The sequence below is a fragment of the Poeciliopsis prolifica genome, unplaced genomic scaffold, assembly GCF_027474105.1.
Source record: "Poeciliopsis prolifica strain line A6 unplaced genomic scaffold, Auburn_PproV2 SCAFFOLD001, whole genome shotgun sequence".
NCBI lineage: Eukaryota > Metazoa > Chordata > Actinopteri > Cyprinodontiformes > Poeciliidae > Poeciliopsis > Poeciliopsis prolifica.
In genome coordinates, this window is record NW_026562376.1 from 2597054 (window position 1) to 2616112 (window position 19059).

General features: G+C 38.4%; 1 protein-coding gene across 2 annotated transcripts; it reads right to left on the minus strand.

The window, feature by feature from the left end:
- Positions 1–5794: 5794 nt before the first annotated feature.
- Positions 5795–18607, minus strand: ca5a (carbonic anhydrase Va). 2 transcript variants are annotated; one of them, XM_055032698.1, is made up of 7 exons: positions 18086–18607; positions 14450–14647; positions 11672–11790; positions 11004–11099; positions 10812–10874; positions 10491–10649; positions 5795–8980 (listed from the first exon to the last, which is right to left on the minus strand). In XM_055032698.1, exons 1-7 carry the CDS (start codon positions 18225–18227, stop codon positions 8837–8839), a joined length of 921 nt encoding a protein of 306 aa, XP_054888673.1. In that variant the 5' UTR covers positions 18228–18607; the 3' UTR covers positions 5795–8836. The 2 variants fall into 2 exon arrangements, with proteins under 2 accessions (XP_054888673.1, XP_054888683.1); XM_055032708.1 differs by lacking the exon at positions 18086–18607 and adding an exon at positions 14778–15030.
- Positions 18608–19059: the final 452 nt, after the last annotated feature.

Genomic DNA, 19059 nt, shown 5'->3' on the forward strand with positions numbered 1-19059 from the left:
TCTCATCTAATTTTTACCCTGATGTCCCACTGCTAGAGCCCAGATCGATGCACTCAGAAGGATCTGTGTTTTTAAAGAATCCCATTTCTGTTGTCTTGAGATGTTTTCATTGGGATGTAGGTCAGTCGGTTAGAAACACCCCATCTTTTCCTCTCCACTCGTTTTTTTGTGTTGTTGGATCGGTAACTCAGGTCGCCATCCCTCTGCAGCATCAGATGCTGCTGAAGTCGATCTCAGAAGCAAGTTTGAATATGAAACAAATAACTAACAGATTTAATCATTTCTTTGATAGCTTTGCTGTCTCTATTCAAAAAATCTCACAGAATAACCAAACCTCATCATGTTCTATAGTTACTTAATTTTGTAATTTTCTGTTTGATAAAGTGTAAAAGAGCTCTAATTAATTCCTTCCATCTGTGGAAGACCAGGATGCTCTCGACACCAGCCATTGTCTGGTGCTGACCCCGCCCCAAACCTCCCATCTCTGAAAGGTTAACACTTCAACAGTTTCCTTTCAATGGCTGCAGAGATCAACAAACATGCCGAGTCTTACCCTGAACAAAAGCTACAAGGAATCTATGTAGCTGGACCAGAGGAATCCAGGAGCGCCATTCAAGAGCAGAAATAAGGGAAACCAGGGATGCAAACTCCTCCAGTAAGACTGGGACTGTTTTCAGTCTTGGCACTGGATACATTGTTTTCCAGTGTCTACTTCCTGGAAACTGTGCTAAGACACTGTTTGTAGTGCAAATAGGCACCATGGTGCTCTAAGGTTCAGCAGTGTTTGATCTATTGGACACTTTATATTTAGATACATTTGATGTTTGAACTATTCAAATAGACAGTTTAATGAGGGAGTTTTAGGTTTTCATGGACTTTAGCTGTTTGCCCCGAATACTGAGGAGATCCTGTGGATTAAACTTGATTCCATTTCATTCCTGTGTTGAATCAATTGATGTCAGTGGTCTTACAGTAGAATGTTATATTGCCATTAATTGAGAAACACAATTAAAGTAGTGTGAATAAGTTTGTTCACATGATGAGTCATTAAAATCATGCCGCACCTCCAACTACTTCCTGTCATCTTTTCTTCTTTATTTCTGTCAGTAGCAACATATGGTTGTTGGTGATATGATGCAAAAAAGTATTTCCATTGCAGTTTTGGGAAATAAATAAGTTTTGATACAACCAACAAAAAATTTCACCTCATCCTCACACCAAAACTTTTTATAAATTGCTGTTTCCATTAAGCAAATTTATTTTTAAAATGTCAAATTGAGCATTTCTATGGTGAATGGAAACACAGCCACTGTCCAGTCCAACAAGAACAGAAAATGTTTTGGGCCTGAGGGAACCGTTGCACTCAGACAGACAGACGAGTCGGGATTGAACTGCAGACATGGATTAAGGTGGAATCCTGATTTCTGACCTGAACGAAGGTCCCTCAGGTATTCAGAGATATACAAGCCCAATAAATGTTGAACATTTTGGCCTCGTCTGAATCCAGGAAATTATGTGTCTGCAGCCTCCGGAGAGCTGCGACTGCTTCACCTCGTGGTCTCAATATTTCTGACAACATCTTTCAAAGAAACTCTGCTGTCTGAGTTGACACCTGGGCAGAGTCACTGTGGAGGCATCTGGCAGCTTTGGCTTTAAATCTGGATCATGTTTATCTCTCTTCTTTGCCTGAACCTGAACCTGATCATTATTCAGATTAGTCATCTGCTAAATTGTTAGGAAAATTATTATCTTAGTTCATTTACTTTTATATTGAATGGTTATGTTTTCATATTATTTCGTGTGTTGTTTTCTTTCCCTTTTTCTTTTATTGTATATTCTTAACTGTCTTTTAGGGTTTTCTCTTGATGGTTGGAGATGTCTCACACATTTCTGTGTTAACGAGGCCCAATGATCTCTATCTGTATCCTGAGAGTGGTCATCATTGTGTTCCAAAGATGGGACATCAATGGTAGACCTCCAGAACATCCCATAGGATAGTGAATTGGTCAATTGTTTGCATGTCTGAGTGAGAAAGCCAACCTCTTTGTGTATTCACATAATAATAAAAGGCAGTTGGGGACTGAGAGCCGACGGAGTTGATCTCAGACAGCGTTTGGCAGCGGTTCACCGCGTCGAGCTCTTCTCCCCTTTTCTGCGGAAAAGTAATTTGTGTCTTTGGTTGATTCTTGCAGGTTGGGGAACACAATAAACCCGACATAAATCAAGTTGCAGAGATCTGCAAGACGTGTTTTCATTTTTAAAATACTCAAATACCATCTGTGAGGAAGGAAGTCTCCCCTGGTTTCCTGCTAGGTTTTACATAACAGGTGTTACTGAAACAGCAGCAAATACTAAAAACTGTTGCATAATCAGAAACGTGGAGCTGTGGTGTAAACAACTGTTCTTTCTGTCTGATTAAAGACAAACCTCTTGATTTGTCCTGAAACTGGATTTAAATGTTTTGCTGCAGGTATGGATGAAAGAGAGCAACTTTTTCCAGAACTTTTTAAAGGAAATAGAGTTAACAGAGAGTTTATGTTGGCACAGAGTCTGCTGCAGAAATGGGCCTTTCAGTCACATGAAGTTTTATTTTCCAACTTCTAGAGAGTTTTTTTAGTATATGATGCATCCCATGTCTAACATTTTTATGTAAATCTGAATAAACTGAATAAACTGTTCACATAGAAGTCTGATTTCATTTAGTTAGCAGCATTTTTCAGAAAATTGAGCAGCAAGATTTGATGTGTAAACACAGACTCATTTCCTCTCCACTAAAACCTTTGATTCAGATTTGCAGAAAAACAATCAGATGATTAACTGCAAAATAAATAATTACTCCTGTTAGCATCCTATTAAAGCCAGAAAATAGGAGTTTCTGTAACTCTGCAGGCTTTTATTTCTTTTAAAAGATTTGGAGCTGATATAAACACATTTTACAAAACGTTTATGCAAAGTACAGCTTCCATATATTACTATTTGACAGCCATTTATTCATATTTTACCATAAAAAAGAAATTAAACACCTTCTGATCAAACAGACAACAGCAAGCTTGCTCTCCATTGGACTATTATGCAATAACAGACTGTCTTCAGTCAGAGGTTGTTATACATACCGTTGTAGTACAGACTGCTACAGGAGATCCTCCCTCCACACATCCATCAGTATCTACAACAAAAAATTATATTATGAGTTCAAAATTTAATTTTCTTTGAGGATCAATAAAGTGACACGGAGTATCAGAGTGAGACTTGAGCATTTCATCCCCAACAAACCAGTTAAGGCTGCATTCAAATTCAAACAGGAATCCCACAAAGGAAAAGCTTTTGTCTCAAATCTCCGAAACGCCAAACAATCAGATCAGAGGAGCTGCTGCAGAAGCAGGAGGAAGACGAGGAGGAAGAGCAGCTGGCCTGGAGTTCAGAGGGAGAAGGGCCTCTCCGTTCATGTTCCTGTTTATACTGAGCAGAATCTGGATTGTTTTCTGCTTTTCATCTCTCCTCATTGATGATGGCAGCCGGACAGAGGCTCTGCAGTGCAAACCAAATGTAAAATCATAAAATATACATTTCACTTATTGATACAGAGCCATGAAAAAACATTTTCTCTCGATCAGATTTTGTCTTCTTTTGTCATAAAGATCAATACAAAGGCATGTTGGCACATTTTGATTTCTCTGCTCCTTCCAAATAATAACTGGTTTCCACTCTTAGCACCAACAGCCAATCAAGTGTCTTTTAAATTATCCTGGGTTCATGAACCCACTCTGCTCTGCAGAATTGTTTTAATTCTAACTGTTTCCAATATTCCTCTAATGTCAAGAAAACTATTTCACAATTGCAGTGTTTCCATTCAATAAGAAACATGATTAAAATCACATGAATACGTTTGCTCACATAGAAACATTTTGCACCATGATCCTCCAATTACTTTCTGTCGTCGTCTTCATCGCCAATGGCAACATCCTGACCCATTTCAATATGTCCAAATAAAAATACCAAAACTTTTTATCAACAAGCCAGGGTTTTCTTCTCAAAACTACTTGAACAATAATGACAATAAACCTTCAGCTACATTGATTTTCAATTGGACTGAGAGCAGTTAGGCAGTAACTGGTTACATTTTCTCAATTACATTTTCAGTAACTTTTTTGAAAGAATGTACTTTCAGGAATATTTTTGCTATGCTTTAGTTGTCTTTCTGATAATGTGATTTTTAAATATTAAATGATTGATTATTTGATCAGTTATTCCTTGAATTGCTGTTCTTCCAAATACTTTTTTTGCTCTTACTTGAGCATTTCTGACTACTTTTCACTTTAACTTGAGTAAAAATATGTTAAAGCATCACTACTCTGCCCACTTGAAGCGAATCAATAATTTCAGCCATGATTTTGTTGAAAACAATTGTTTGTCCTCATCCGTACAATCAGGGGAAACCCGGTACCGGAGTGTCTGAGCAGAACCTGAGCTTTCAGTCTCCTGCAGCCAAACACAACAAACAGCCACTGACGGTCGGCTTCAATCGCCTGCTCTGTGGCTGGACTGTGGGTCACACCCAGCCCACCCGGAGGTGCCTGGCCAACTGGTTTGTGCTGAACATCCCTTCATAGAGCCAGCAGTGCTTCAAAGCACAGGACCGAGTCAGACTGAGGCAGCTGGAAGCGGTTTTTATTTTGGAAAACGATCCGGATCGGGTTTATAGGAGGATTTGGCTCAGATGGGAACAGAGTCGGTTTTAATTTAACAACCACCAGGTGAAAAAACTTCACAGTAACATTATTTCCTTTAGAAACATCCACAAAACTTTATCACCATTCTACTAGTGTAGAAAAAACACAATTGCGGTGTTTCTATTAAATGAAAAAATGCAATTAAAATCATGTAAATATGCTTGTTAATGAGGTAAGTCATTAAAAACATGCTTCATCCTACCACTTCCTGCCATCTTTGTGTTTTCCACTCGTAGTAAAAAATAAACTCGGTAGAATGACATTAAACAGTCCTGACACAACAAAATGCAAGACCCTTCATTAATGTATTTACGGCCAACTTGAATATTTTCTAATAATTTTAATGCATTTTAAAGCCTTAGGTGTGTATACATGAATTTAAAGATGTGCAGATATTCTTAAGTTTGAGTCAGAAGAAGCAAAAAAGGTCTAGATTTGTAAGTTTCTTTAGATTAAACCTGTAATATTAACATGTGGATGACACTGCTGCAAAAACAACAAAGTGAGAAGGTGAGAGGCAGCATCGATGCTGAACATTCAAAAATGAGTTGATTTTAACAAACATGGATAATGTTGATGTTTCTTTGGACATGTTGCAGGGTTTTAGTGGGGCTCTCTGCCCAGAAGCTTTTTTGGACATGGCACTGAAAAGGATTCAGATGTTAAACATGAATACATCTGGGATCATTTCGAACATTTAATGCAACATGCATAGTACTAAAAGTCAAACTTGACAACAAATCCATTAAATAAAAAATAAAAGCAGTAATAAACTGAATGAACACTCTTCATCTGGTGAAACCATGATTTCGTTGATTTAGATTCAAAGCGTTGTTGAAAAATTAAATATGTCCTCAGTGTTCTAGGAACCAGGAGGTTTTGGGTCAAAATTGTTAAATTCTCCTCCATGGTTTTATCAGTTAGAAGAATTAATCCGGAAACAGTAAAGCAACTTCAGATCATCACTCCACCACCACCGTGTTTGACTGTTAGTGTGTAGCTGGTGTTTACATATAAAAACTGAGTTTAATCAAAGCTTGTAGCAAAGAAAATGACAGAAATGATCATTTTGATATATTACTTTATTGTTAAACATTACAGTTAGTTTCTTTAAAAATCAAAACGTACATCAGTGGTTTACAATTTCCCTCTCTTCATGAGGAGCAGGAATCGCTCTCAGCTGGATGGCAATCTTAACAAAGCCACACAGGTGGAGCAAAGCATGCTGGGAGTAGCCCAGCATGACACCGGAGGGGGCAGGAATGTAGGCCGAGCATTGGACAAATAAGCAGCAATATGCACTGCGTACAGTTACAATAAAAACAACGTACAGCTGCTTAAACATCCCACTGAGCTCCAGGTGATGCTACACATTCAGTTATACCTCAGATCAAAAATCAGGGATGTTGTTAAAACATCTTCAGAAATTATAGTAATGAAGATATTGTGAAGTAAACGTATTTCTACAGACAGAAAAAGGCATTCAAATATTTTAAAGTAACAACATTGCAACAAAAAAAGGCAAAAAAGTAACTTAATGCACAGTTGGAGCATAAAAGCAGCTCTTTTATGCTGTTGTTGCCCATATTTAATGTTTTACGCCACCTGTGTCAAACTCAAGGCCACGGGGCCAAATCCAGCCCACTGGAGCTCTTCATGTGGCCCTCAATGCTCCGAGTTACATAAATCAGTCCCTACAGTTTTTCACCATCGCAAATTCAAAAAGTCCTACAGCATAATTATGAGTTTCTTACAGATTTTCCGCAGAAATAGTCAAAAAACATTAGGTGTCCAAAGTGTGGCCTGCGGGCCATTTGTGGCCCTCAAAATGATTTTGACTGGCCCCTGACCATAAGTCAAGAGCATTAAAAATTTGGCCAATGAAATAGAAAACAACTAATAACTTTTGTTTGCCTTACTTGAAGTGAAATCATAGTTTGTGATCAATATTACACGTGATAAAAAGTCACATCTGGCCTTAAGTTTGCAAAATTTCTTGTAAATATTTCAAAATTTGCACCACAAAATCTGGAATCTGAAAAACGATCGCAAAATCCTGGCAGGACTGATCAACGTAAAAAGACTTTCTTTCCATTTCATAAATGTATTCCACTTTGAGTTGGTCTTTCACATTAAAACCCAATGTTTCTGATTGTAGGTCAACAGTGTGAATACTGACTTATTAATAAATGGCTGTCTCTGCATTCGATATTTTGACAGTTTTATAGCAGATTTCAACATACATTCTGACACAACTGGTCCTTTAAGAACATTTATGTGGCCCAAAACTGAAAAAGAGTTTGACACCCAAAGAAAACCCAAACCAAGCAGCAACGTTTGGCGCCTGCTGTGGCCCCTGTGGTGTTTATCTAACTATTCTGAAGCTTTCAGAACAGGTCGCCATCACTCGGTGCATTTCATCGCGCTGCGTCCCGCTCTGTCTGCTCCGGCGCGGGGAGCTCACAAGCCCCGGGTCACCGCTGCGAGTTTGGATAGCTGCATTGTGAAAGAGGGATTACGGGGATGGTGGCCTCTCGCCTCAACTGGACCGTAAATCAGAAATAAAAAAACTGATGTGATGAGTCTCTTCACCTCGAGCTTCAAGTTTATCTTTCTGGCAGAGCAGCGCTGGCGGGCGTGACGCCAAGCAGAAAGGAGGCTGGACTCCTCAGATAACTGAATATTGCTTAAACTGAGCAGATTGCAAAATTCTTCTCTCAGTAGAATCTGTTGCAAAATGCACTGGGTGTAGAAGAAAAAACAAGTTTAATATCTGCTGGCGCTCAAATTAGGCATTTTTGTGCTCTTTTACTTTGATTTAAAATAAATCAGCTTGCAGTGAATGGCACCCTGGGCTCACTCAGTCTATATTTATTTACATCATTATTTATTTTATACTCTGATTTTAGTGCATTTTTGCCACTCACACAATTCCACCAGTCTAAGTATTTGGGATTGGATGTAATTAGATGTAATCGAGAATCCGTTAAGAAAAAGAAAATTATTACTAATCAACTTAAACATAAATTTACTCTTTTTTTACCAGGTAAGTTGGTTGAGAACAAGTTCTCACTTTCAACAACTACCTGTTCAGGAACAGGAAGTGTTTATTAGCAAGTGTTCAACAATATTTTCCTACAGAACTTACATGATGCACACTGAGAAAAACCGATTCAGTTTTTGTGCCGCCCCTAGGCTATCACCCTGGGTGAGAGCCACAACAGTAGCTTCGAAAGCCGCATTTTCTCAGCTTTCAGAGATACAATCTGATTAGTTTTAGCTAACTGAATAATTCTGATTAAAGCAGACTAATGAGATCAACCTGATTCAATCAGATGATGTAATTCTAACAAGACTGACTGAAAATCTGAAACGACTGACATTTCTTTTAATTCTGTAAAGTGAAAGAAAAGACAAATCAGGTGAGAATTAAACTAACATAAAAGAGAAATCGGAACATGTAAAGGCACTAGGGTTCATTGAATCTTATACTTTCATTACCACGCTCTGTGCTGCTCTAACATTGCATGTTTGTGTGTCTTAGTAACAAAGGCCGAGTAAAAAAAAAAAAACTCAGTTTAAAAGATAAAAAATGAGTGAAACACAGCTCTGAATGTCAGACGTATTCAGAGGAATCTCTTTGTAACAGATAAGAAAATATTCAGTAAAACAAACAGCAGCCTGAGAAGACCGACTGAAAAATTAGGTGTGATTTTGTGGGATTTCTTTTGAAAATTTAAAGGAGAATCTTGCTGTAAACAGACATTAGACAGAAATCTGATTTGTTGGGTTTTTACTAAACCTGAAGCTCAATGCAACTGAACTCCGTAATGTAGAATAAATATGATTTATGATAATATAATCATTAAAATCAAATAAAATCCCCCTCAGTTACCCTTATTCCCTTATTGATAACTGGTCTGAAACAGTCAAACCAAAATCTGAGTAAAAGCTCAAGTTTTCTTCCATCCTCCGTAAAACAGGAAGTGATTGTACTGGATGAAGCTCCCCAGAGGAAACCGATCATAAAAACAGTTGTTCTGCTTCGACGAACAGTGTTGTGTTGTTATTGAGTCCAGCAGGGCATGCCACTTTGCTTGTCACCTCTACGGCGCCTCCTGCAGGAAGGGAGTGAAGGAGGAGCGGACGGTGCGACCCTGCAGAGGCTGCTGCACCCGGAAGTTGTTCACCATGCTCTTCTGGACTTCCTCCTCGGCAGAGGTGAACAGGAGGCTCCGGAAGACCGCCAGCTGGAAGGAAAGGCGGGAAGCACTGATAAAAATGTTCAGACTTTACAATCCAATGATATCAGTATTGGTCCTGGTATTGATCAAATTCCTAGATCGGGTCTCGGTGACAATGTGCTCTGAATGATGTCTTGCTTAGCAATATCTTAATAATTTCTAGTTGCACTTTCTGAACCATTTGAAAGAAGCTTTGTTGCGTTTGGTTTTTACATTTTTGATCAAGATAGTCAACCTATTGTTTTTGTCATTCTCAGTTTATTATTTCATGCAAATGTTCAGCTTCTATGCACCACAAATCTGGAACAAACTTCTAGAAAACTGGAAAACAGTCGAAACACAGTTATTTTAAATCTACACTTAAACCTCACCAGGTTAGAGCTACTTTGGAAACAATGAATTTTCTGATTCAGTAAAACAAACAGCAGCCTGAGAAGACGACAAAATGTGTTGCTTCATTCATTGACTGTGTTCTATGAGTTTGTATTTTGGGGTTTTTATGATGTAAAGCATTTTGAACTGCCTTGTTGCTGAAATGTGCAGTGCAAATAACTTGATTAACTTTTTTTTAGCCTTGGTTGTTGTTAGGGATGTACTGATCCACTATGTTCATGTCTGTTAAAAAAAAAAAAAAACAGACAAATATCCTGAATTATAAATTTATTTGGTAACTCTGGACCAACAGCTTCACAGTCTTGATCAGACATGTTTTTTAAAATAACATTTAATTTGGGTAAATGTTCTGAATTTACTGGTCCACTAACATTTTTTATCTACAGTTTAGAGTTATTGACTGCAACAGAATCTGCCTTAGAGAGATGGAGTGGAGCGCCACCCTCTGGCTGGAGCTCGGAGTTAATTAGGACTGAAATTATTTAGTCAAATTTTTTGTGATGAATCAATTATTGAAATAATATATACATTTTGCATTTAAGATAAAGTAAAATTTGTAAATATGTTCTACCTTCAGTTTGAGTTTGACCAGGTTGAAATTCGGTAAAACAAATCTTGTTTTAAGCACCTTTTGCCACCTAATTATTAAATCAGTTAATAATAACAATAACAGACCGGCCTTCAATATACTGATGAAAAATTAAGCAGAAAACTTTTTTTGATGTTAGAAGTATTTTTCTAACATATGTATTTACTGTTGTGGCATATTTATGGGTTAAAATTACAAGCTGATGCACTGAAACCGAGTTCTGAATAGCAAAGTTTTTCTTCCTTCTACTTTGTTAAAACTGAAAGAACTGACTATATTTGGCCACTTGGGGGCAGTAGAGGAGCTTTGATTCCCTACTGAGTGGCCCTGAAGTATCTAAACAGTGTATAAAAACTTCCCCAAATATCTGGTGAAAATTACATTTTCCTTCAGCAGAGGAGCCTAAACATGTTTATAAACACCAGAAAAAACATCTAGCAACTTTTTCAAACATGCAGCACGCCATCTATGGTAAAGAGACAAAAATGATCATTCTGTACTAAAATACTCATCAGGTTTTAGTCAGACACATACCTGGTCATGGCTGACTTCAATATGCTGCTTCATAACAATCCAGGTGACGGACTCTGTGAGAGGAGGCGTGGTCAGAGAGCCGTGGTACGTCCAGTAATCATTGATGTTGGAGGGAAGCAGACAAGCTGGATCAAAGCGGGTGAACTCCACCACGCTGTCCTGCAGACAGACAGACAGAAAGAAGACCTTAAAACAGCTTCCTGAGGAATTCAGTGTAGATGGGATGTAACGCCAGCAGAGGGCGCTACTTCAAAAACAGATTTTAGTCGGAAGGTTTTGTGATCTGAAGCTTGGACACGTTTTCCAAAACGTGTGACTGACCTTGTGTCTGATAGCAGGCAGAGCGTCAACCAGCTTCTGCAGCCCCTCATGTCTCTTTCCCACCTGCATCGGGATTCAACATTAATCTGAATTAAAGTCACAGTTCATGTCTTCATAAACAGCTCAACAGAAATCAGCAGATTCATGACCAAAGGTGCTGAGTGTATGTGGTTGTGTGTACACAGTTTGTACCTTCAGAAAAATTCCAATAACGGCGAGTCCGTTTTCTTCCATCACCGCCTCCTCGAACAGAGTGTACCTGTCAGAGTTCCAGTGGACCAAGTGGAGCTGAAAAACACACACACACACATCGCAATGAGTTTCTGTAAACTGAAACCTGATGCCTGCCTGTTTTCACACAAACTCAGACTGCTGAAAACTGTGCTGTGAGCACCAGAGGTCAAAGGACAACGTCACTGAAACATCTTGTTATGAAATCGAAAAGGAATAATATAAAAACAAATAAATGTTCGAGTCTAGGGACATGGAACTGGCATGGAAACCAAACTTAGAGGAAAGAAACAAATGTTTATTTAATGCAAATTAAAAAAGTTCCGAGCCGATGTAGGAGAAGCAGCAGAGCTAAATAAAGCAAGGCTCTGTTTAGACTGGGACCGCCTTTTTCCAGTCTTAAAGTAAAACCATGACTGGAACCTGATAAAAGGAGAAAATGTTTTTACTTCAGGAGTCCTAAAATAATTCAGGCCTTTATTAAAGTCAGAGTAGTTGCTCATAAAGGACTAATTATGATGCTTTTAGTATATGTTCTGCTTGCAGTATGTTTCATAAGTAAAAGAAAATTTATGTTTTTTCTGTGTTTATGTCTGTGTTAGTGGAGAACGTTTCAGTGCTGACTGTACCTCTGCAGGAAACAGCCTTCGGTCCACAGTGTGCTCTGAGCCCCAGTCGTTGCTCTCACCCCAGTGGAAGTGGAATTGACACAGCCTGTATTTGTCCTGTAGTGGGCCACCCTTCAGTACTGCACAAGAAACATACAGAAGATGTCAGGACTTCAGGAAAGCAGGCCAAATGCAATGATAGTGGTGAGTTTTAATGAAGTTTTACTTTTCTCACAGTGAAATTTAAACACTTTCCATTTAGGTTTTCAAACATTGGAGATAAAAACAATCCTAGTGAAACTAAAAGAGACCGCTTCATTTCACAATTATATGATATAACTTATTACTGTTATTAATAATAACCTGTAATAGTATCCTACCTCCTACAGCATGGAAAAGGCTGTTTTATGTTTTGAAATGTCTCTTACATCTGACTGGTCTGAAAAAGATAAATCTCTAAAAATTGTTCTTGCCAAGTTTTCTGATATTTACAAATATAAATTATTTTACTAATTCTAACTGATCTAAAACAAAAAATTTGATCTGATTTAACTCCAGACAGTGAGAAGAAAAATCTATTATGTCTTCTTGTCGTCTTTAAATGTCTGTTTACATGTTCTGTATTTAGGCTTTTTATCAAATGTTAGATTTTATTTTATTACAAAACTGTAATAAAATGCAGTTTTGTAATAAACAAAACTGTGCTATTTGAATAGTAAGCACTTTTAAAGACTTTACACAGAAATCAAGCACTTTCCAAACCTTGGAAACACCTTATTAAAATGACTTCAAACAAGTGTATCAACAGTTTAGTTTTTAAAAACTCTTCATGCTGCATTTAAACAACTAGAGTCACGGAAAAAAAGAAAATCGGGTTTTCTGTCTGTCTGACATTAAATTGGGCTGAACCCATCCCATTTTAGGTCCATCAAAACTCATTCACCAAACTCATTTATTAATTTGCCAACTTCCAGGACAAAAAGATTTTGTTTAATTTTCTTCTAATTTGGACATTTCCTTTAGTATTTGGCAGAACTGGCTTTAAACTTTATGACCACTTTATGGCTTTTGGATTTCCTTCCATAAGCTTCTCACAGTTAGTGTTTTGGGATTTTGCTCCATTCGTTCTAATAGAACTTGAAGAACTGGGTCAGGTTTGTTGGCCTCCTTGCTCTCACTTGTTCAGCTCTACTCTCAGATTTCCCTGAGATCAGGGATTTGATATCCACTTGAAAACAATGACTCAGTTGTACATTGTCTGGAATAAAAAAAGCAGTCTCATTCCTGCTCACTCCTGAACAGGGTGATTGCTACAACTTTAAGCTCCTCCCACATCGTCATTGTGTGCATTTTGTTCATAGTGAAGGATACTGACTGCTTACATTTCTCGTGATAAATTCCCTCATTTCCCACAATCCTAATGGATACTAGAAAGTTTGCTAGTGAGCCCATTTTTCTCTTTCAGGGCAGCCAGATTATGTTGGGGGCAACATGAAACTGCTGCTGCGCATGCTACTGAACAGGTTGTTGCTAGGTAACCAAAGAGTGAGTTGATGTCATCAACCTTACGTTGGCCTCCCACATTCTTCAAATTTAACAAAATTGGTGTCAAATGTTTGTGCAGCAAAGATTTTAGTTTTTAAAGATATTGACAAAAACCACTCACCCTGCTTGTATTTCCAAAATTTAACAAATTTGGTGTCAATCAACAGTGTTATGTTTGTGCAGCAGGTGACCAGATGTTTTTATTAATATCTTTAAAATGATGGTGACACAAAAAAAAAAAATCTTTGCTGCACAAACCAGCACAAGCGTTTCAGTTCATGGACAACAATTTTGCTAGATTTTGGTATAGTGGAGTGGGAGAAAGGAGCTGGTTGACCTTTTGAGCTTTAAACTTTCATTAATATCATCAAAGCAAAAGCACAAACAAAAAATGTTGGTGCACAAATGTAGCCAACTTGACCACTCCACTTTTCTCTGATTTAGGGTTTCAGGGTGGAATCTCAGTGAAATAATAGAAATTCTATCAGACATTTTTTTTCTATCGTTATTGATCAAGTGTCTATTGTTTTATTGCCCAGCCCAAAATGTTGCAACAAAGTGAAAAAGATTAAGAGTTGCTTCTTTGTGTGATTCAGCCTTTCGTGGAAAATGCTGATTCATTTCCCCTAAAGGGACTTTGAGGAACAGGTTGTTCAGGCAAAACACTGACCAGGAACCTTCCAGGAAACCTAAAGGCAGAGACTACAATCCCTTTTAAAGTCGTTACTTTTTACTGTGGTCATAAACTTGTCATCATAGAAAGTTAAACACTAGAGACAATTTAAATTACCTGCTCTACTGTTTATGTTGCTAAAAAATGGAACACTTTCTTACGTTTCTTTTGAACATTTTTAATTCTTCTGAAATGAGCCTCATATATTTGGAGTTATTGCATGTTGGGAAAGCCTGGTAGTTAAAACAGAAAAGGTAGCAATTATAAGTGAGATGAAGCTCAACATAAACACACAAGTCACATGAAGGTCAGCAGTTGCACGTGGCGTTTCAACTGATTTCTGGCATTTTAGACATATATGGAGGGGGTTCTTTAAGAGGGAACGGGGGTGGAGATAATCCTCTTATGTAGATCAAAACATGCATTCACCCTGCTGAGCTTTCTCAGGATTTAAAGGGAAATTACACAAGGAACTGCAAGAAAAGGAGGCTGAATAAACAATAGATCCACTTCGTATAAAGCAGGTTTCTTTGGGGTCATTTCTGAAGGAGTTTTCATTAAACGTTTAAAATGTTACTCACTGTTCTTGTCAGTAGTGTCGTCATACTCAACCAGAAAGGAGTAACCGTTATTCCAGATCTGCTGGCAGGTCTGCGGGTCGTAGCTGGACTCCAGCGGCTTCAGATCCGAGTCGAAGACGGCTTTTTTCGCGGCGATGTCGATGGGAGACTGATTATCTCCACCTGGCACCTCCAGGGGCCCCTGCCACATGGGGTGCACTGGAGACCAGGCCAGGAAGAAGAGAAGAAGAAGCAGAGGGGGGAAAAATAAAAAAGGAACATCAGATTTCATGAAGCTGATGCTGTTTCAATCAATAGAAATAACAAAAACACAAATGCTGACACCTACTTTCCCAATTGTGCTCAGCTGCCTCTTTCTTTTTCAAACAGTCCATTTTAAAACATCTATCAACTACACTCAGTCCTACAGGGACACAAACTCCTCTGTCCACTGAGGACGAACTAAAGGGAGAAAATGAGTCAGAGAGGAGCAGAAGGAAGTTTTTTTTCTTTAAAGGAAACAAGTAAAAAGAGAGAAGTGGGCCGGCTGTAGAGAGAGTGACACTCGGAATGTCCTGGCATTCCCCCAGCTCTGCTCCACAGCAGGACCAGCAGACCAGGACCTCTGGCGGGTCAGAACGCCGGCTCGCGCTCTTCTGACTTCTAAAAACTCAGCTTGGCGACCAGAGAATCACCAGAAAAACTGTCAAAAAGTTATAAAAATCTATTTCATCCTTCTTGATACAAACAGAAAGGCAGAATGGTCTGCTCCTCTTCTGGCTCTTGAACAGGTCTGACTGGGAGTTGACCTTCATCAGACTGCAGTAGCTCCTCCTGTTGTTGCCTTTTCACACAATAACCGCTTACCAAGCTGAAGCACATTGCGCTACTCTGAGCTGTTTGGTAATCCACCTTTTGGCCTGTGTGTTAAGATTACACTAGATTTATAAATTAGCTGAACCGACAATTCACAAAGCAAAAATGAAGATGTGTAGAAACAGCTAACAACAGATGTTGGTACTGTTTAAATATTGTATTTCAACTTCTACTTCAAATACCATACCAACTTTATTTATAAAGCACTTTATAGCTCAGACAGATAGGGAGGGGCAAGGCCATTAAGAGCATTAAATACAATAAAAGGATTTTAAAATAAATCCTAAAAATGTACTGGCAAGGAAGCTAAAATAAGGGAAATATGGTCAAATTTTCATGTACCTGTTAAAAGATGTGCAGCGGCATTTTTACCCTCTGGAAGCTGGGAAATATATACCACAAATGCAATGAAGTAATTAAAATCATGAAAATTGGTTTCCAATTAATCAGTAAAGTTTATTAGATTTAAATTGGTGCCAATTGATTAAATAACAGCTGATTAGACGTTCATAGTCTTGTAGTTTGACCTCTATCCTGCAGAGGGCGCCGCTGCCCCTTCTTAAGCTGAGCTGAAATGAAGATGGAGGGGCAATATCTGAACAGAAAAGAGAAACAGCCCAGACAGAGTCCAGTCTGAGATGCAAAATGCTCTCTAAACAGAACCACTTAAACACCCAACATTATTGAGAAACTCCTTAAGTTTCTCAACAATGTCGCTCATTCAGCTGAGCTGAATTGTGGAGCTGAGTCAACTTGTCATTAAAAAATGACTGATCTGCTACAAAGTCTAGAAGAGCAAGAAGGCAGAGGAGATAACTCAGAAAAATTGTAACATGATAAAAAAAATCATGACAGCAATAAGCAGGGTTGATTTTAAGGGTGTGAGTTAATGCACTTTACAGAGCGAAGCTTTTAAATTCCTTTAAGAGCGACCACAGACCGTATTTCTGTATGAACGTCTCTATTAATGGCGAAATAAATGTATCACATATTTTATTCTGTTCTTTTTTTTTACTGTACTGCATCCTGAGAGACTTCTGTTTTGTTATATTTTACAAGCAACAATGGAAAAACATCTAGTACAGATTTCTATATGTATTTTTTTACTTGTTACGAGAATATTTTGCAGTTTGAAGCTGAAGATCGGCCATGTGTCCCAGAAAACAATAACACAGTAGGACCAGATTTCCATGATCACAATTCTGTCACCACTTTGGTTGTTTGATTAAAGTCGTATATCACTGGCGGAGAATTACAAGAGTATGACGTGTAAAGCTGCTGGTTTAGTAGCCATCAGACATTATGATCATAATCCTGGTTTTATAGCCCGTTATGCATTGAGTGAATCAAACTTATTGGAATGAAACAGTTCTGGCTTCCTATAGTCCACAAGCATGATCTTTGGGTTAATGATCTACAGTATCTAAATTTCCCTTGTGTGTGTTTGTGTTGTCTTGTCCAGGTGGAACCAACTGACTCTTGCTGTTTTTTTTTGCTTGTTTAAAAATGTCAAGACGTCAGAGGGAAACTACAGCACACAGATTATTACTTTTCCACCCACAAAAAAATATTAAATGACAGTCTGATGTCAGACATTATTGTCAAAAGATAATCCTACAGAATCTGTCCATTGAATGACGGGATATAGACGAGCAATTAATTTAAAGCAGACTTAAGCTACACTTTACCCTTTTGGCCACAAGATGCCACCAAAAAGACAGAAGAAATGAAACTTTTTCCATCCAAGCTTTAGAAGATTTGATCATCATTACAACCTGAATCAACTGAAAAGAAAAAATGCTGGTCTTTCTTGGAAAATTTACAGCGGTGATGTCAAAATATTCAATTTTGGGCCATATCATGATCACAAATATCTTCAGAGGGCAGGATGTGGCAAATTGTACTGATAAAACTACCCATTAACAATTATTATTAACAAGCTGTTAATAATTTGATGTCTTAATTTGATGCATTTCTTGAAATTCAATAATGTGAAACTCCTTTGTACATTAATGTAATTTGGCATTATACTGATAAAATTTATTTTATTTTATTGGTAAAACAATATTTAATCACACAAGAGGGCCACATAAAAACTTATGGCCTTGAGTTTGACACATGATTTAAAAGTGATCATTATGAAGGCTGATGTTTCAGATAAACATCTCCTAAATAACATAAAAACAAACCAAATATGAACTTCTCCTTTTGATTGATTCAGATGTTGTAATGTTGTTATTATTTTCCATTTCTACATGTTTTCTGCATGTTTTATTTGTGGTCTATAGCGGGACAGGCAAACTTTATGTAACAGGGCGTTGTAAGAACCTGACAGACTGGAATGGGTGTGTTTAAACCTTTTTGGTAATTAAAAATACATGTGACATGTGATGACTCAGAGGTGGATTAGAGAAAATAGAAACTAAATCCACAATCAAACTAGATCAAATTTAAGCAGTCATATAGTCATATAGTTCTTTCTGATGCTGAAATCTGATCGTAAGGTGTGAAACAGATAAATGGAGGTTGTGTAAACTCTTTTGTTGGATGACAATAGCTCCAGCATGCAGTTATGTGGGGCAAAGGGCTTTAACTAGACAGCATCGCCAGGAGTCAGTAATTTGGCAAAGCTCGAACTATTGATTTGCTTTTTTTTCTTTTTTTTTTTAAAGGAGGCATGCACCCATTTCCTCGTTCACTGCCTCACAATAAAATGTTCTGATGTCACAGCTGAACCAAAGTGAAACATGAAAACATGCAGCTAGCATCAGCTGTACTCACTCTGGGACAGGACATATTTGCTGGAACACGCCGTGAGGTTGCACCGTCGGACAGGCGTCATCCTGGGACCTATGGCGTGTCTGACGAGTTGTCGCTGGAGGTGAGAGACCAAAGGTCTAACGGCTGCAAAGAAAGTCACCATGTTCCTCCAACTGACTGCACCTGCTTCGCCTAAAACGGTTACCCCGTGAATTATGAGGGCTTCTCGGCTAGAGGCGCGCGCAGCTAGCTGTTAAAACTCCACACTGAACTGAAGTTAGCCGCCTGTTCAAAACAATGTATCGGCTGGCTGCTACTTCTTCCTCTGTATCCTCGTCCTGCGCATCTGGAGGCGGAGGAAAAACCTTCACACTTTCACCGCAGAGGAAAACCACCGCTTACAGTGAAGCTACAGCGGCTGTCTACATTCCTTTAAGCCGTTAAAATGCGCTGCTGGGACCGTGAACGGTTGAAAAAGACCCTCGGTGGCTCACGAGAACGATCGATGCAAGGGGGAGGGGCTGCGGTTCTGACCAATCAGAGAAGTCCTGTGAGGGGCGTCAGCAACAGCCATAACAACGGAAAGGAAGCCATCAACACTGCCACGAGGTGTCACTGTCATTATTAAATACCCTTTTAAAAACCTGCAAATAGGCTTAAAACATCATTATTCCAACATTTGTTCCAACAGCAGCGTAATATTGGGACGGCTGTTAAAGTGTATAATTGGAAAATATAGAACAAACTTTCCATATTTGTGATAAGGAAAGTTGTATTTATATTAATCTTATTTAAATTTGTTATAAATCTCCAGACATATCATCTCTATCAGACCCAGTGACTTTTGGACCAATTAAAACAAACAATTTTCTTCAGCTTGTTTATGAACCTCAAATATTACTGCTTATCATGAACGTCACCTCTGACGTAACCAGTAACTTTGTTTACAAAAATTCATCAGGTGTGTACTGTACTCAGCTGTGGGAACTGAAGGT